The 20497-nt window shown below is 40.9% G+C and overlaps 1 protein-coding gene across 1 annotated transcript; it reads left to right on the top strand.

Annotated features, from left to right (window-relative positions):
- The first annotated feature begins 1 nt into the window (after window position 1).
- LOC144581770 (uncharacterized) lies at window positions 2-18223 on the top strand. Its single transcript, XM_078366718.1, has 3 exons — window positions 2-532; window positions 10160-10311; window positions 15095-18223. Exons 1-3 carry the CDS (start codon window positions 161-163, stop codon window positions 15108-15110), a joined length of 540 nt encoding a protein of 179 aa, XP_078222844.1. The 5' UTR covers window positions 2-160; the 3' UTR covers window positions 15111-18223.
- Window positions 18224-20497: the final 2274 nt, after the last annotated feature.

Here is a 20497-nt window from a genome sequence, read left to right as displayed (position 1 = left end):
GCCCCGCTTCCCCAGCCAAAGCCCGAGCCCGCCTCATTATCATAATGTATTCACCTTGGCCCAGCCCTCAGGCCGACCCAGGGGACACCCCCCCCCCCCCGCCCACGGGGCGGGAAGATTGGGTGGGAGCGGAGCAGGAGGTCTGTGATTAGCATAATACATGCAAATAGCGGGAGCGGCCACCGTGATTGGAGAGGAGCCTGGCGACCCCTCCTCCTGCGTTGCGCGGAGTAACTTCAGCGTCCCCGAAGGCCACCTCTCTGGCCTCGGCCAGGGGCCGAAGCGGGGTCCGCTGCGCAGGAGGCGGCAACTTTGGCTGATGCTGACTCAGCCCAGCGCCCCCTCTTTATCCCACTTAAAAACGGAGAAATGGCCTCCGAGAGGAAGAAGTGAAACAGAACGCTCTATCTCTTCTGATCTTCACTCAAAAGCAGCCGCAGGAGCTCTTGCTATCTCGCTCTGGTGCAGCGTTTTTCCCTCCTCCCCCACTTTCCCACATGCCCAGAGGCAAAGTGGCTGGCCAACGTCTGAGGTACATTTCCCCACTTCCTTTCTCTTCCCACGGCCGCGCCGCAGATTCTCCAACGAGGTGAAGTTTTCTCTCCCCTCCCCCAGTTTCCTTGTCTTGACGGGACTGAGTCTCCTCCCAGCTCTGTATTCCTAGTCTATACTAGGGTGCTAATGTGTTTTCCTGATTCCCTGTTTTGCGGGATTGGAAAAGGGAGTGTTGAGGTATACACATTTCTCAGGATTTAGGAAAGAAATGAAGAATGAAGTCAGTTTTTCCTCGTACCTGACTCTCTTCATGCTGTTCCCTCTGGATCAAATTACAAGATCTCTAATGGGATTTTGGAAAGTTGGTAACAAGCAGCATTTTACATCTAATTGACTTTGGAGAAAACAGAAATCCCACCTCTTATTCCAAAGAGTTCCTTCTTATCTCCCCATAAAAAATACCATATATTTTTCCTAGTCTTCTTAATCAAGCTAACCTGAAGTCATTGCTTACTATTGTAAACAATCAACAAAATACTTCACTAAGTTGGTCTTTCACATGTGGGAACAGATATCGCTAGGTATGAAGGAAGGTAAAGAAATAATAGCATTAGAGGAGGAAACAGACTAACATTGGAGGAAAACGCAATGAATTTTGCGTGATGTCAAAACCAAAATTCATTTGTATCACACAGTGGATTTCAAAGGATGGTCCCAGACCAATAGCATCAGCATCACCTGAGAACTTATAAACAACATTTCAATGCTAGGTTCCTTCTTCCACAGATCTGAATCAGAAACTGCTACTACCACTACTGAAATAAAAAACACAGCAATCTGTGTTTTAACAAGGCCTCCAAATGATTTCGATACATACTAAAGTTTGAGAACCACTGATATAACACTTTCCAAAATATTTTCCAATATTTTTTTATTTGAACCTCATAACCCTACAATGTGAGGAATTACTGTTCCTTTTTTAAATATAAATGAAATTTTTAAATAAATTTTAAAATAAAGAGATAAATTTCAAGTCACATTTAATTGTGATTAAACATGTTTCCAATAACAGGACCCAAATAATGGGTACAAATGTTTTAATGCACCAACTCTTTCCGTGACCTCTAACTTTGTTACTCTCCTTTGCAGGCTTTTCCTCTGTCGTTTCTCTGAATATTCATGCTCCATGGGTCTCTGTCTTATTCCATCTTCTCTTCTCTGTATACTCTCTCCAGTAGAGTTCCCAATGGCCGTAATTACACTGATGAGTCATAAATTCATATCAACAGCCCAGACCTCTCTCCTGAACCTCAGATCCATATAGCCAGTTGCCTCTTTGCCATCTCCATTTGGATGTCCCAGTCTCATTTCCAACTGAACCTGCAGCTTACCTCCAAACTCTACTCTGCTTCCTCTGTTTCCCATCTCAGCCAATGGAGTTGCCATCCATCCAGTCTCCTCAAGCCAAAAGACCCAGTAGTCGGCCCTGACTTCTCCCTTGTCCTCCTCTCCTCATCTATTTAGAGTCCTTCAATACTTCCGGTTGTCCTTTGGACAAAGATCTTATGTCTTTCAACCCCCACAACACATGCCCTTGTCTACCATCTCACCAGCCTCATTGCTCATTCTTCCTCTCAAACTCTCTGCATCAGCTTCTCTAAAGTACAGAGATGAGAATAAAGAGCTTTTTCTTTTGGACAACATACCACTCTTAAAATTTCAGTAGAAAAGCCATTTTTTTCTGTCTTGACTGATGCCTGCAGTAGATTACACATTTAATTTGGATGATGCAATGTTTCTACAGCATGCTTTGTGTTAATTGGCCATGAGAAGATACATTAATAACTCTTGCAAGCCCTCAGCCCTATTAGATCTTAGTAAAGAGACAGAGTTGGAATTTTGTGGCTTTGAGATCTTTATCCAGAGGATTAGATCTGCTTTATGTCTTTAGTGGGCACAATGCCTCAGAAATGTACCAGCCATTAGCACTAAGAATTCAAAACCCAGTAGATTCTCTGCATCAAGCACAGAGAACATGTGGATCAACAGAGCTCTGAGGGTTTGAACGCATGTTGTTCTGTAGATTCATCAAAGCACAGTTGTTATTTTGGTTCCCTTGTGGAGGCTTCAAAAAAGGTAAAAATAGTACTAAAAATGCTATAGTCCAGCTGACTCCAATTTGCATGACTAGTATCAATAGTATTAAGAGTAAAACACAAACAGCTGGCTATAGGACAGTGGATAAGGGATACCCAAAGTTGTCCATGTCCTAATCTCCAAAACAGTGAATGTGTTACCTTGCATGCCAAAACAAATTTGCAGATATGATTCAGTTAAGGATCTTCAGCTGGGGAGATTTTCTTCAATTATCTGTGTGGGCCCAGTGTAGCACAAGGCTCCTTCTAAGGGGAAGGCAGGGTCTCAGAGTGAGAGGTGAGGTAACAACAAAAGCAGAGGTGAAAGTGATGTGAATACTGGCTTAGAAGATGGAAGGGGGTCATAAATCAAGGAATGCAAGCAGCTTCCAGAAGTTGCAAAAGACGAACAAGTTCTCCCCTAGAGCCCACAGAAGGAACACACTCCCTGTTAACACCTTGATTTTAGGACCTCTGACCATCAGACCTATAATTAATAAGTTTGCGTTGTTTTAAACCACTAATTTGGGATAATTTGTTACAAGAGCAAAGGAACCCAATATCATCATAATCACAAGAAATCAATGTTCATCTGCTACTGTATCATAAGTGATACTGAAACCACCATAATGCCCTGTAACTCAAGCAGGCCTCTTAGTAACAAATCCCTGTCTCTCAAATGTTTATACATTTCTATTTCATTGACATGCCCACTGGGAAGGGATCAGAGAGCTATGCCTTCTCTCATGTCATGTAAAATTAGGATGCCCTTCATGAAGGCATATTAAACTGAATAAAATAAGTTCTGTTTCCTTGATGCCTCCCATTAATGGAACTCAAAAACAATAAACCAGCCAAGCTGTACAGTCACTCTCATCTCTCCTCCCTACTAATGCTAGCCAGGATCCTGAGCCAGGACTCAGCACTGCTACAAATACTATTTTATTTTATTTTATTGAGACTGTACAGAGACAGTCTTGCTCTGTTGCCCAGGCTGGAGTCTAGTGGCATGATTATGGCTCACTCCAGCCTGAACCACCTGGACTCAAACGATCCTCCCACCTCAGCCTCCTGGGCGACTGGGACCACAGGTACTCACCAGGCTAATATTTTATTTCTTGTAGGGATGGCGTCTCACTGTGTTGTCCAGGCGGGCCTCGAACTCCTGGGCTCAAGTGATCCTCCTGCCTTAGCATCCTAAAGTGCTGGGACTACAGGCATGAGCCACCACATCCGGCCCACTGCTAGTACTATTGTTAACAATCTTCCATGCCAGAAAAAATGAAATAAAGACTAATGACAGAGAGTCACATCAGGAAGTTAAAGTAAGAAGGAAATCACCTGGAGAAAGCAAGACAAGATAAAGGGAAAAATTGAGACAGAAGAAAGGAACTTTTTAAGTGAGTAGAAGTGTTCATTAAAAAAATATAAAAAAGACATAATCCACTCCTATATGCCTCTAAGAAGCTAATCTTTAAAGGAGATAAAGCATAGAAGTGAAAAACTAGCATATATTAAAATTTCTGATGGTTTACGTGTATTTAGAAAGATTATCTGCCTGAAGTAAATAGCTGAGATAATCATGGTACGCTTTTTAAATATTAACTGCATTGCAAAAAAAAATTCACTTTCATTAGAAAATATATTTTAGCACCATTAATTTTTGAGTTTTTTATAACCACAATTTTAACCAAAGTTCACCAGCAAAGCTATCAAGCAGAAGTGAATGTATGAAGGGATTTGTGGCCATCTTTATACACCCACAGTCACCCATTTTGTCCATTGAGTACCTTAATAAAGAAAATTGGAGAATGCATTGTGTATAGCACTAAAGATGTTATTTTACATTCTTCAGATGAGTATGTGAGCTTATGGAAATATATTTTAAGAGGACAAACTTTCCTAAAGGGAATGGAGCAGGCAGCAAAGAGTTAACTGAGCTGAAACTTAAAAGATGCAGTTCTCTCACAGCCAGGCGAATTTCAATAAATCAGACACAAATTATAAATATCCTTAGAAACAAAAGAGCAGAAAAGAAGGCTTTGGCTCGTGGTGACAGGCTGAAAAATTCTTTTTCAAACAGATCAAGGACTGGTCCCACTTATACAAGCCTGGTTAAGCAATGGGCTTACAACTATATGAATGCAATAATCTGTATAATACAAGCCCTCCAAAATACAAATCCTCTATGCAGAGTCAGTTTTATGTCTGTTGTTTGTTCTTCTTTTGTTTTATTTGGAAAGAGGAGGTAATTTTTTTCCTCAAACCTTAAATAACAAGGTAATAGATAATGGATTAATAGAATCCACTTAATGGATTCTTCCTCAAAAGTCACCAATTACATTGATAACTCAAACAAGAGGCAACTTTTCTTTGAACTTCCAAATCAACTTTTCTTATAATGCTACATACACTGAACATGTTCATATCGTTGAGTCAGCTCATGATTAAGAACACAGAACTCAAGGCCAGTCTGCCTGCATTCATTATCTAGCTCTGTCATTTAATGGCTGTGGGACCTTGGGTAAATTACTTCACTTTTCTGTACCTCATTTTTCTGGGCTGTCTATAAAACAAGAATGATAATACTTAACCATTAGGATCTTTTGCTGGAAGGGTTTATGAAGCCATTACAGTGCCTGGTAGATATTAAGTGCAATATACATTTAGCTCTTGTTGATGCTATTATTATCATTATTTTAAAAGTGTCAGTTTATCGACCCACAGACACTGAAAGGTAAGAACAATGCATACTCTTATACTATGGAGCAACAGTATATCCTATTCGTGATTTTAATCCTATTTCAGTTTACAAGAATAAAATAGCATCAGGGCAACATTTCACCTACTGGATGATTTGAACTAGTCCCTACAACAAAATGACATTAATGTATTTTATGTCATTTTAAATTAGTTTTGCCTGTTTTAGAGCTTCATATAAATAGAAGCATATGGTATATATTCTTGTTATTTGTTTTTGGTGGGGTTATTTGAAGTTTGTTTTGTTTGAGACAGGGTCTTACTCTGTCTCCCAGACTAAAGTGCAGTGGCATTACTGTAGCTAACTGTAGTCTTAAACTCCTGGGCTCATGCGATCCTCCCACCTCAGCCTCCTGATTAGTAGCTAGGACTACAGGCAGGTACCACCATGCACAGCTAATTTTTTTAGAGAAGGGGTCTCACTGTGTTGCCCAGGCTGGTCTTGAACTCCTGGGCTCAAGTGATCCTCCCACCTCAGCCTCTCAAATTTTTGGCATTACAGGTATGAGCCACTGTGCCCAATCATATATATTCTTAAGTACCTGGCTTCTTTTGCTCAACATGTTTTTGAGATTTGTCTATAGTGTTCATTTTTATTACAACATAATATTCCACTGTTAGAATATACCATGACTTGTTCATCTCTTCACTTGGTGGATATTTAAATTGTTTAAATTTTTTGCTATATAAATAAAACTGCTATGAATATTTATAAACAAGTGTTTATTTTGTATATTTCAAAAACATAGAGAACAATTTCATTTCACTTGGAGATGACAGATTAACTAAGACACTTTTTATAAAGAAGAACAGAAAAGAAGACATGGTTCTATCAGATAATCAAATATATTACAAAGGTATAGTCATCAACACAGTTTAATATTGCTTCAGGGAGAGAAATTAAACCAAAGAAGTAGAATAAAGACCCACATATATATGGCCACCTAAAATGAGAATGAAAGAACACTGCAGAGGGATAAGGAAAAGAATTTTTCAATCAATTTTGCCATATATTCGCATAGAAAAAATGAAATTAAATTTTTCTTCATAGAATTCACAAAAATTAAAGGAAGATGGTTTATAAACCTAAACATAAAAGGTGATAATATGCGGGATCTTCAAAAAGTTCATGGAAGATGCAAGTTATGAAAAAACTATGCATGGATTTCAAAATGTTTTACACCAAAATGAACTCATACTAATTTGTTAGACCATATCTGAATAGTATCTAGTTTGAGGTATTAAGGATAAAATATCAGTTTGAAAAAGTTCCCTATCAGAACAACATGAGTTCTCCTAAAATTAAACCAAGAATAGATATCAAATTTATGGAATTTATGGTGAAGCTTGGGTGGAAGAATGGTAAAATAATTGATGCTTTACAAAAAGCATATGGAGACAATGTCCACAAAAAAATCAGCGATTTGCAAATGGTTAAATCATTTTAAGAAGAGGCAAGATGGCTTTGAAGATAAAGCCCCAATTCATCATCACAAATACATCAATTTGTGAGTGTAAACCAAAAATTCTAAGCCCCCCCCATCCAACTGCATGGACCCCTACTCTCGGCCAAGAGCATTTTAACGTAAACCTGAAACACTGGTTCAGGCTATGACGGGAATGGGTAGTCAGACGTGCCTCATTGTACTTTTCTCCCATTAAAATTCAGGCACTGCTGACCAGCATTAACATTAAGAAGAGACCATAAGACTGACAGAACAGATTCTTTATAGCAGGAAGATATCAACTTGACAGATAGCAGGCCCTGTTAAAAACCAAAGTATTTTACCCCAAAATAGGTTTCTTTGACATACCTTGAAATCGCCCTGCAAAGTTGTCTCTTGTGGGGAAAATCTACATTTTGTAGAAAATCCCCTTCCCTTTTCAGGCATTTTCTCCTTATCCAGGAGAGAATCAGCTGGGAGTTTGGCACTTCTTTAAGTCTGAAAAGAAAATTTGCAATCTGTTCTCTCTGAAGCCTACTGCCTGGAGGTTTCATCTCCATAGTGGAAACCTTCGTCATCATAACCCCTTATCTCAGCCCAGACATTCCTTTCTATTGATTCTAGATATTTAAACATAATTTAACTCTTTCAACCACTTGATAGTTCAAAAGTCACTGAATTTACCGATGACCTGAAGCCTTTGCTCTGAGTCGTCCCACCTTTTTGTACCAAACCAGGGTACATCTTACATGTATTGATTGATGTCTTATGTCTGCCTAAACTGTGTAAATCCAAGCTGTAGCCTGATCATCTCAGGCACATGTTCTTAGGACTCCTTGGGACTGTGCCTTAGGCCATTAGTCACTCATATTTGGTGCAGAATAAATCTCTTCATATATTTTACAGAGTTTGACTCTTTTTCTTGACATGAGAAAAAAATTGTGTTCATCCCTTAATTGAAAAGGGCCAAGAATTAAGAACATTTTCTGACTGTAAAATTAAAGTTGAGCTAACTTTCCACTCAATGGGAACCAAAACCATGGTACCCAGACTAGCTGCCAACAATAGCAAAGCTTTCAATGAAAATGTTAAACAAGTGGGATCAAGATTCCAAAGCATTTGTTTGAAGAACCATAACAGGAGATGAAACATGGCTTTACAGTATACTCCTAAAGACAAAGCACAATCAAAGCAATGGCCACTAACAGGTGGATATGGTCCTGTCAAAAGCAAAGGTCATGGCAACAGTTTTTTGGGATGCTTGAGGCATTTTGCTTGTTGACTTTCTGGAGGGCCAAAGAATTACAATATCTGCTTCTTATGAAAATGTTTTGAGAAATTTACCCAAAGTTTTAGCAGAAAGATGTCCAGGAAAGCTTCACCAGAGTTCTTCACTATGGCAATGCACCTCTTTATTCTTTTCTTACCAAACAAGGGCAAACCGGGGAGAGTTTCTATGGGAAATCATTAGGCATTCACCTTGCAGTCCTGATTTGGCTCCTTCTTACTTCTCTTTGTTTCTTAATTAAAAAAAAATCTTTAAGGGATACTCATTTTTCTTTAGGTAATAATGTTAAAAAAGACTTCACTGACATTGTTAAATTTCCCAGATCCTCAGTTCTTTAGGGATGCAGTAAATAAAGGGCTGGATGATTGCAGACAAAAGTATCTAGAATTTGATGGAGCTTATTTTGAGAAATAAAGTTTATGTTTTTTATTTTTAACTTTTAATTCCATTTTTCCATTAACTTTTTGAAAAAGTGGAACTTTTAATTCCACTTTTCCATGAATTTACATAAAATATTTAAAAGATAATAAAGGAGAATGTCAAAAAATTAAATAAATAAATAAATAAAGGAGAATGTCATCATGACCTTAGATTGAGACAGGGTTTTGTAAATAATATACATGAAGAGCTAGCCACAGAGGAAATGATTGCTAAATTAGAATATATTAAATCAAGATATTCTGTTTAATTTTTAAAAAGCTTAAATGATTGAAATGCAAGACACAGAATAAGAAAAGATATTTGCAAAATGTAGAAATGAAGAAAAGACTATTATCTAGAATGCATAAGAATTCTTGCAAATCAATGAGAAAAAGCACCAGCCAACCTAATTTAAAAAATATATATATATGTCAGAAGCATAAATAGGCTCTTTTACAAATAAAAAACAAAAACACCCAATAAACATTTTTAACTTTTAAGTTCAGGGGTACATTTGCAGGTTTGTTTCATAGGTAAACTTATGTCATGGGGGTTGTTGTAAAGATTATTTCATCACCTAGGTATTAAGCCTAATATCCATTACGCATTTTTCCTAATCCTCTCTGTCATCCCACTCTCCATCCTCTAGAAGGCCTCAATGTGTGATATTCCTTGTTATGTGTTCTATGCTCTCATAATTTAGCTCCCAATTTTGAGTGAGAACGGGCAGCATTTAATTTTTTGTTCCCATATTAGTTTACTAAGGATAATGGACTCCAGCTCCATCCATGTCCCTGCAAAGGATGTGATCTCATTCTTTTTTATGGCTGAGTGGTATTCCATGGTGTATTTATATCATGTTTATATCCAATCTATCATTAATGGGCATTTAGGTTGATTCCATGTCTTTGCTATTGTGAAGAGTGCTGCAATGAACATACATATGCATATCTTTTATAATAGAACAACTTATATTCCTGTAGCTATATACCTGGTAATGGGATTACTGGGTCAAATGGTATTTCTGTCTTTAGGTGTTTGAGGAATTGCCACATTCTCACAATAGTTGAACTAATTTACACTCAACAACAGTGTATTAATGTTCCTTTTTCTCCACAACCTTGCCTGTGATAGCCACAGTCAACGGAACAATTTCTAGGCAAACAGGGACAGGTCCTTGGTGAAACTTGACCTTTAAGCCAAGACAGTCCAAAGTCTGAAAACTGAGCTACCAATTCTGGATATAATCCACATACCTGAGTGTAAACTTCCATCCCCACCTTATCCACTTTCTCAATTGGTTCTTTCTGAATGATGCCTTTTAACCAATTGAATGGTGTCTTTTCCAAGCCCACTCAGAAATCAATCAGCACACATTCCCCTATTCTAAGCTCATAAAAACCCTGGACTCAGCCTCACAGATGGCAACCTACTTTTAGATTCCCTCTTGCTGCTTAGAGCTTTCTTTCTGTCACTCAGTAAAATTCTACTCTGCCTTACTCACTCTCCAATGTCTCTGTACCTCATTCCTCTTGGTCATGAGACAAGAACTCAGAACTCACCAAACTGCAGGAGTGAAAGAGCAGTAACACTTCCTTCCACTCACTGAACTACAGGAGGAAAGAAGTCGCTGGGTGCCACCCTCTCCATCTCACCAAACTACAAAAGTGAAGAAGCCACTGGGAGCCACTCCCTCTCACTCGCCAAATCATGGGATTAAAGAAGCTGCAACATTTCTGGGGGCTCGTCCAGGTCCTCAGAAGGGTGGGTAAGAGCAGACCCATGACCCTTTACTTTCATTTCTGAGGAGTCTCATCCTCACATTTTTTTTAAAAACAGGTAAAACATTAAGTCTCTGTCAGCCAGTTAAGGGTGAATAGAGCAACTGCCAATCTACAAGACTGAGAGGACAGGCTTGCTGGGGAGGACATAGTTAGTCCCCCTTCATCCTTGGGTGTTGGGAATGTTGGCCTTGTTCTAATCCAGTTTCTTTTCATGGAAGTCTGGCCATCACATGGGATCAGAATAAGATCCTGGGACAACTGAAGGTATCTGGCCAAGGCACACCTTGGTGTTACCTGAAGGTTCCTGGACCAGCTTCAATCCCCCACAGCCCATTCACATTTGACCAAGAACTTCCAGTCTTGGTGGAAGGACCAAGGCTTCCAGTCCTTCCTATCTCATTTTTCTTTCTTTCAAGAATGTCCTGGCTACTATCCCGTCTTTACGGACAATGTTAGAGGTGTTTTTGCAACCCAAAGAGATACTATTACTGGATAGAATAAGCACTTGCCTTAGTCATCGGGAGTGTAATCCAGAATAATGTTGCTTCTGTCTATTCTTAGAAATAGGTGGATGTAACCAGAGAGTTTTTCCCCCTGTTGAAGAAATCTATTAGGATAGAACAAGAGGCTATTTCCCCCAGGCACCTTCCCTCTGCGTTTAAATTGTTTTTCTCCATCCTGTCAGGAGTCAACATAATCCTGTGAATACAAGGAGCTTTTTTATGCAAGGGATTGTTTTCCTATTGGGAGGTATCTTATTAGGCCAGGCACCCAATTCCCAGGATTCCCTTTCTTTCCTTTGTTTGAGGAGGATCTGGTTTCACAGCTTTACCTTAGCCTTACTCCAGTGTATTTTCCAAGCTTCAGTTTGGAGCCCTATAAAGAAAACTAGATTTGGGGGACCAAGAGGCAGTCAACAGTAGAAGGATAGGGCACAGCACAGATAGGAATGACTATCCCTGCCAAGTAGGCCTTCCCACTTCACAGGTGGAGGTCATGCTCACATCCATGGTGTAAATGCCATGAGCCCATCCATGGCAACAGTACTAGGTACTGAGATTCAGGGGATGACTTGAATTCAAGATGATAGAGGGAAAGTCTAAAGGATGCCTTCTCTCCCCTCTGTCTTTTCAGATGGGTAACAAACTATTTTCAGCCTGCACTCCTCTAGAGTGCATCCTGAATCACTGGGAATCCTTTGACCTGCAGATTCTGAAGGAAACAAATGCCATATATTCCTTTTCACAAGGCCTTGGCCAGGTTATAAGCAGCAGGACGGAGAAGCCTGGCCTTTGGAGGGAAGTATCAACATTAATATTATCCTGCAACTGGACCATTTCTGTAAAAATGGAGGCAAATGGTCTCAGGCCCCATACATGCAGGCTTTCTTTGCCTTGCAGTATAATCTGGACTTTTGCTGATGTTGCAGGAGAAGCTGCAAAGAACAGTCCCAACTGGCCAGGGAAGTAAACCCCAGAGGTGCCTCCATCAGGGGGATCAGAACCCTCCAGTCCTACTCCTCTTGGTCCATCATGTCCTCCCTATCCAGGTTCTCTCCCAAGCTTGTCCTCTCCTAGGAATTCTCATTCTAGGCAGGTCCCAACCTCACTCATGCCCCAACAAGAGATGCCTTGTGAATATGACCCCATTAAGGTCCAGATCACCTTTTCTTTACATGACTTAAGACAAATTAAGGGGAATTTTGTTAGTTTTCAGATGACCCTAAAAGGCATATAGAGGCTTTCCAAAATTTAACCCAAGCATTTGAACTCTCCTGGAAGGATGCTGTTATTTTTTAAATCAAACCCTGACTACCAAGGAGAAGTAGGCAGCTCTACAAGTGCAGAGAAGTTTGAGATGAGCTTTATATCTCATATAGTGCCAAGAAAGGGAGAGGAGATGCAATAAAAAGACAGAAAATCTATTGGCCACCCTGCAGGCTTACAAACCACAGAAACCCCAAGATGCACCTGTTAATTGCAACAAATGTGGCAAACCAGGGCATGATAAAAAGGACTGCCCAGGCAGCATGAGGAAGCTACCCCAACCTTGTCCAGTCTGTGGTGGGAACCACTGGAGGGTGGACTGTCCCCAGAGATGCAGGTCACTGAGTCCAAAGCCAGTCTCACAAGTGGTCCAGCAGGACTGATGGGTCCCAGGGCTCCTCTCCCTGGCTGTGACAGCTCAGACTGCCATTACCATCCAGGAATCCTGAATGATTCTGGAGGTTGAAGGGAGGAAGGTGAACTTACTCCTGGATACCAAAGAAGCCATTTCTATTCTCCTCTCCAATCCAGGCCTCCCTTCCTACCTTAGCATGACCATGAGTGGTGTCTCAGGAAAGCCTTTAACCTGATATTTTCCCCAACCCCTTAGTTGCAGTTTGAGAAACCTCTTGTTTACCCAAGTCTTTTTTTTTTTTTTTTTTTTTGAGACAGAGTCTCGCTGTGTCACCAGGCGGGAGTGTAGTGATGCGATCTCAGCTCATTGCAACCTCCGCCTCCCGGGTTGAAACAATTCTCCTGCCTCAGCCTCCCCAGTAGCCGGGACTACAGACATGCACCACCATGCCCAGCTAATTTTTGTATTTTAAGTAGAGACAGGTTTCACCATGTTGGCCAGGATAGTCTTGATCTCTTGACCTCATGATCTGCCCACCTTGGCCTCCCATAGTGCTGGGATTATAGGTTGTGAGCCACCGCACCCGGCCTACTCACGTCTTTTTAACCATGCCTGAAAGCCCAACTCTTCTGCGAGGCAGGGATATTTTTCCAGAAAGACTCCTTGCCTCCCCCTGGTGGAGACTGATATTAATTCAAAAATACGAGCAATTCTAGGGAAAATTAGCTGAGCCACAACCACCATACCAATCTGGATCCACCTTAAGTATCCCACCTCCTTTCCTAACCAGAGACAATATCCCCTAAAACTAGAAGCTAGGAAAGAGCTAGAAGCCATCACTGATAAATTGAGGATGCAGGGCCTCCTCAAACCCTGCAACAGTCCTTGTAGTGCCTCAGTATTGAGAGTACAGATACCCAATGGGGAATGGAGACTGCTCCAGGACCCCTACCTCGTTAATGAGGCTGTGGTTCCAATTCATCCAACGTTTCCCAATCCCTATACCTTGGTAACTCAAATACCTAAGGGAACTAAATGGTTCACAATTCTGTACCTAAAGGACACATTTTTCTGCATACCGCTATACCCTGACTCCCAATATTTGTTTGTATTCAAGGATCTCTCCAACCAGACCCCCCAGTTAACCTGGATGGTGCTCATCTGTTTGGGCAGGCATTCTCAACTCTGCGTTCTTTCATCCTCAGGTTAAAGTTTTACAATATGTAGATGACATTCTCTTTTGTGCCCTAATGGAGGAAACCTCTCAGGAAAACACTAAGGCTCTTCTTAATTTTCTAGCTAACAGAGAGGTCTCAAAATCTAAGGCTCAGTTCTGTCAGACTTCAGTGAAACACTTAGGTCTAGTCTTGTCAGAGGGGACCAGGGTACTGCCCTCAGGGTGGCTACAATCAGAGGATGGCAAACTTCATCTACCAGATTCCAGCCAATGGAAAGTTCTTAAAATTCTTCACTAAGACTTCTATCTAGGAAGGGATAAAACATATCAATTGGCCCAAAGGTTGTTTTCAGGTAAACATCTGCTAAAAACGATCAAACATCTCATTAATGCTTGTGAGACTTGCCTTAAAAATAATCCCCTCGGGCCGGGCGCGGTGGCTCAAGCCTGTAGTCCCAGCACTTTGGGAGGCCGAGGCAGGTGGATCACAAGGTTGAGAGATCGAGACCATCCTGGTCAGCATGGTGAAACCCCATCTCTACTAAAAATACAAAAAATTAGCTGGGCATGGTGGCGCGTGCCTGTAATCCCAGCTACTCGGGAGACTGAGGCAGGAGAATTGCCTGGACCCAGGAGGCAGAGGTTGCGATGAGCCGAGATCACGCCATTGCACTCCAGCCTGGGCAACAAGAGAGAAACTCTGTCTCAAATAATAATAATAATAATCCCCTCAATCAATGGCTTCTCCTCCTAAGAACCCAAAGAATGGAAGGCTACCCAGGAAAAGACTAGCAGATGGATTTCATGAGCGTGCCAAAGATTAGGGGCATCCAATACCTCCTGGTCTGAGTAGATACCTTCACTCACTGGATAGAAGCATTTCCATGTTAAACAGAGAAAGTCTAGGAGGTGATAAAAATACTAATTAATGAGACAATTCCTCACTTTGAATGCCCTAAGTACTTCCAGAGCAATAATGGCCCCTCATTCAAGGCACCTATTACCCAGGGGTCTCAGAGGCACTAGACATACAATACCATCTTCATCGTGCTTAGAGACCACAATCCTTAGGAAAGGTAGAAAGAACAAATAATATTATCAAAAGGCACCTCAGAAAACTGTCCCAGGAGATTCATCCCCCCTGGATTATTCTTCTTCCTATGGCCCTACTATGTTAGAAACACCCCTTTGAAACTGGGCTTAAGTCCCTTTGAAATGATGTATGGACAGCCTTTCTCACCAATGATTTCTTGCTAGACCAAGAAACCTCTGATTTGATTAAACATGTAATTTATTTGGCCCATTTCCAACAGGAACTGAAACAACTATTGGAGCTTCAATTCTGTAAACCGGGGCCACCTCTATTCAACCCAGGGGACCTAGTACTAATAAAGGCTCTTCCTTCTCTTTTCCCTCTGTAGGCTTGGATTGGGAGGAAACTCAGACTGTACTTCTTTCTACTCTTTCAGCAGTAAAGGTCACTGAAATAGATTATTGGATTAATTATACTCCGGTACAGTCCAAGGGAACTGACAGAATTACTTCTATTGACCTAAAAGAGCACCCAAAGTACCAATGTGAAGAGAGACCTCAAGCTAAAGATCATAAAAGATAAGTGTCAATAATTAACCTTCCATGGAGATCCTCTTTATAGTCTTGTTTTTACTTGCTGTTCTTGCCTTTGTTCTGTTTCTCACCATAAGGCATGTTTGCCAAGGACCCCTTAATTCTGAACACTCATGAGAGTATCTACTCTCCTAAACAGCTATTTCTCTTCTAAAATGTAACTGTCCTCCCCTATACAAGATTTTATTTATTTCACAAGGGTGAAACAGCTCTAGCCACAACATTATTTTCAGAATGACTAATCTATTTTACTTCTTATTTCTGTTATCTCTGGCACCAGCATAGATTTTTCCCTTTTAGCTCTTCTTTGTATAATTTCATGATTGGTCCATGAATACTTAACCTCCTTGTAAAATTTGTTTCCTCTCACCTAGAGTTCATCAAACAATAAATGGTCATGCAAATGGAGCCTTGGATAATGGCTTCCTTTTACCAGGGACCTTTAAATAGGCCTCTGAAAGAGATCTGACTGCCCTTTTCCCAAAACAATGCCCCCATCAGCACGAAGCAGGTAGAACAGTCACCATCCCTATCCTAATGGCAGCTAGATATACCTCTTCAGAGGGGGAACTGATAGCAATAGGAAACAGACAGATTCCTAGGCAGAGAGGGACAGGTCCCTGGTGAAACTTGACCTTCAAGTCAAGGACAGTCTAAAGCCTTAAAACCAAGCTACCAATTCTGGATAGAATCCATGGACCTGAGTGAGAACTTCCATCCCCATCTTACTCACTCTCTCTCAATTGGTTCTTTCTGAATGATGCCTTTTAACAAATTGAATGGTGCCTTTTCCAAGTTCACCCATAAGCAATAAGCACATACTCCCCCATTCTAACCCCATAAAAACCATGGACTCAGTCTCACAGATGGCAACCCACTTTTGGGTTCCCTTTGCTGCTGAGAGCTTTCTTTGCTCAATAAAATTCTGCTCTGTCTTACTCTCCAGGGTCTGTGTACCTCATTCCTCTTGGTCATAAGACAAGAACTTGGAACTTGCCAAACTGCAGGAGTGAAAGAGCTATAACATTCCCTCCTGCTCAGTGAACTACAGGAATGAGGAAGCCACTGGGCATCACTCCCTCCTGATCACTGAACTATGGGAATGAAGAAGCTGCTGCAATATCAGCATCTGTTATTTTTTAACTTTTTAGTAATAGCCATTCTGACTGGTGTGAGATGGTATCTTACTGTGGTTTTGATTTGTATTTCTCTAATGATCAGTGATGTTGAGATTTTTTTTCATATGATTGTTGGTCACATGTATATCTTCATTTGAAAAGTCTGTTCATGTCCTATGCCCACTTTTTAATGGGATTGTTTGGACAATAAACATTTTTAAATGTGCTCAACCCTATAAGTAATCAGAAAAAAATACACACTGAAACACCATATGATACCACAATTCACCTACCACAATGGCTAAAATGAAAGAGATGAACAGTAACAAATTTAAACAAGAATGTGGAGCAACCAGAACTCACACACTGCTGGTTAAATTTGCACAAGCACTTCAGAAAACTAACACTATCTGTGAAACTGAACATATGTAAACCTTTATGGAAGGACCTTGAAGAAAGTAATAGAAAAAGACTGAAAGCCTAGAAAACTATGTTAGTAGATGCCTTTATTAGACAACTTTAAAACTGCTATAAAGAACTACTTGAGACTGGGTAATTTATACAGAAAAGATGTTTAATTGACTCATAGTTCTGTGTGGCTGGAGACACCTCAGGAAACTTACAATCATGGCAGAAGGCAAAGGGGAAGCAAGGTACATCTTACTTAGCAGCAGGAGAGAGAGAGAGAGGAAGTGCCACACTTTAAAACCACCAAATTTCATGAGAACCCACTATCATGAGAATAGCATAGGGAAAACTGCTCCCGTGAGTCACTTAACTCCCACCAGGTCCCTCCCTAATATGTAAGGATTACAATTCGAGATGAGATTTGAGTGGGAACACAGGGCCAAACCATATAATTCCAACCCTGGCCCCTCCCAAATCTCATGTCCTTCTCACATTTCAAAACACAATCATGCCTTCCCAACAGTCCCCAGTTGTCTTGACACATTCCAGCATTAGCCTAAAAGTCCAAGTCCAAAGTCTCATCTGAAACAAGGCAAGTCCCTTTAGCCTATGAGCCCATAAAATCAAAAACAAGTTAGTTACTTCCAGGATACAATGGGTATACAGGCATTGGGTAAATGCTCCCATTCCAAATTGGAGGAATTGGCCAAAACAAAGGGGCTGCAGGCTACATGGAAGTCCAAAATCCAACAGGGCAGTCATTAAATCTTAAAGTGCCAAAACAACCTTCTTTGACTCCATGTCTCACAACCAGGCCATGCTGCCGCAAGAGGTGGGCTCACAAGGCCTTTAGGCACCTCTGCCCTTGTGGTTTTGCAGGGTACAGCCCCTTTGGCTGCCTTCACAGGCTGGCATTCAGTACCTACAGCTTTTCTAGATGTGTGGTGCAAGCTGTTGATGGATCTACCAGTCTGGGGTCTGGAGGATTCTCACAGCGCCACTAGGCAATGCCCCATGGAGACTCTGTATGGGGGTTTCAACCCCACATTTCCCCTCTGCATTGCCCTAGTAGAGGTTCTCCCTGAGGGCTCTGCCCCTGCAGCAGACTTCTGCCTGGACATCCAGGCATTTCCATACATCTAGGCAGAGGCTCACAAAGCTCAAGTCTTGTCTGCTGTGCACCTGTAGGCCAAACACCATGTGGAAGCCACTAAGGCTTGGGGCTTGCACCTTCTGAAACAATGGCCTGAGCTGTACTTTTGCCCCTTTTAGCCATGGCAGGAGGTGGAGTGGCTGGGACACAGGGTGCCATGTCCTGAGGCTGCACACAGCAGTGGGGCCCTGGGCCTGGTCCATGAAACCATTTTTCCCTTCACGTCTCCCAGGCCTGTGATAGGAGAGCTTCTGTGAAGATCTCTGAAATGCCTTGGGGACATTTTTCCCATTTTCTTGGCTAGTCACATTTGGCTCCTTGTTATTTATGCAAATTTATGCAGCCAGCTTGAATTTCTCCCCAGAAAATGGGTTTTTCTTTCTACCACATAGTCAGGCTGCAAATTTTCCAAACTTTAATGTTTTGCTTCCCTTTTAAATATAAGTTCCAATTTCAGATCACCTCTTTGTGAACACATATGACTATACACTTTCAGAAAAAGCCAGGTCAACTCTTGAATGCTTTGCTGCTTAGAGATTTATTCTTCCAGATACCCTAAATTATCTCTCTCAAGTTTATAGTTTCACAGATCTCCAGGGCAGGGGTCAAATGCTGCCAGACTCTTTGCTAAAGCATGACAAGTGTGACCTTTGCTCTAGTTCCCAATAATTTCCTCATCTCCATCTGAGACCACCTCACCCTGAACTTTATTGTCTGTATCACTATCAGCATTTTGGACAAAACTATTTGAGTCTCTAAGAAGTTATAAACTTTCTCACATCTTTCTGTCTTTTTCTGAGACCTCCAAACTGTTCCAACCTCTGCCTCTTACCCAGCTCCAAAGTCACTTCCACGTTTTCAGTTTATCTTTATAGCAGTACCCCACTCTTGGTACCAATTTTCTGTATTAGGTCTGTGTTCACACTGCTACAAAGAACTAACTGAGACTGGGAAATTTATAAAGAAAAGAGGTTTAATTGACTCACAGTTCTGTGTGGCTTGGGAGGCCTCAGGAAGCTTGCAATCATGGCAGAAGGCAAAGGGAAGCAAGGAACATCTTACAAGGTGGCAGGAGGAAGAGACAGGGGAAGGAAATGCCACACTTTTAAACCATCATATCTCATAATAATTCACTCACTATCATGAGAACAGCATGGGGGAAACCACCCCCATGATCTAATCACCTCCCATCAGGTTGCTCCCTAATATGTGGGGATTACAGTTTGAGATGAGATTTGGGTGGGGATGCAGAGCCAAAACATATCAATGTCTAATTGTTTTATAAGAGACTTCAGATAACAGCATAAAGGATAGTGAGGAAGTATCATTGAAAACTATAATGAAAGAGATTTGTACTATGTAGAGGCAGATGCTACAATGTTGTTGCCTGCAATAACAAGACTCTGTCTCAAAAAAAAAAAAAAAGTACTTAATGAACTATGTGACCTACCTGAGCAGATTCCATTTTAGAGTTTTGAAGATGCCAATGGGTTTCTTCTTGTTGTGTATGGCAAAATATAAAAGACAGATAAACTAATGACAGTTAAATTAAAAGAAGCCAGGAATTGTTGGGATTAAAAATTCTCAGACTCTCTGATGATAATTGACACCAATATTAAGAAATGACTGTTGAACAAAGTCAAATCAAGAGACTTACACAAAAGCTTAGAGTATGGTTATAAAATCTTTTTAAGACCTCAGATATACCCCAGAATGCTTAGTCAAACAATGGAGCTTCTTGAAAGTTTGAGTGCTGTTCCTCAGTAGGCTAGGCGGAAACTCAAGGAAGAAGAGTCAATGCCAATAATATTTGTAGAAGTCCAACAAATTTTTAAAGAAAATAATAATTTCAAAAACATCTACTTAGACTGAAATGAACAGAAACAGTAAAAAAGGAAAAGAGGCCTTTAGATCCCAAAACCTCTATAGGCAGGAAGCAGGCAGAAAAAATTGTAGAGCTGCAAACACAAGCTACCTTTTACAGAAAGGAAAAGTAACTTAAAAGCAGGAAAAAAAGAGCTGGAATACAGAGCCAAGAGCCACAAAAAAAATCATTCCTGGAGAGGAAGAGGCCTCAGTCCTAATCAAAGACCCTCAAACATTCCAAATTCTAGCTGAATTTCGGAAGTTCTGTTGACTGCCTATTCCTGTGGTCTTTTTTTCCCCACTTTTAAACAGGAATGACTGTAGCATTTATCTTACATCAGTCCCACTATCGTATATTTGGTAGATGTGGAGCACATAACTTATCTCTAGTTCACAGGTCCTCGTATGAAAAGTAACTATACTTGAGGAAAGAAACTTTAATCAAGGAATCACATCTGAAGAGCTTCATTCACATCTGGATCTGATCTAGATGATGAGATCTTTGATTTTCTTGTATACTAGGACATACATAATATATAGTATGCCTATGATAGCCATAAGGCCTGTGAAATAGTGAGAGATATAGTGTGCCTTTGATAGCCATAATAAGGCCCACGAAAACATCTCAGAGAACCAACACTGCATATCACTTAGCAGCATAATACAGCCTGGCCTGTGGATCTCTAACCCTGGCCCAGGGG

This window comes from Callithrix jacchus, chromosome 3 (genome assembly GCF_049354715.1).
Source record: "Callithrix jacchus isolate 240 chromosome 3, calJac240_pri, whole genome shotgun sequence".
Lineage (NCBI taxonomy): Eukaryota > Metazoa > Chordata > Mammalia > Primates > Cebidae > Callithrix > Callithrix jacchus.
The sequence above is the reverse complement of the archived record's forward strand: the minus strand, read 5'-3'. Positions and strand labels throughout refer to the sequence as shown.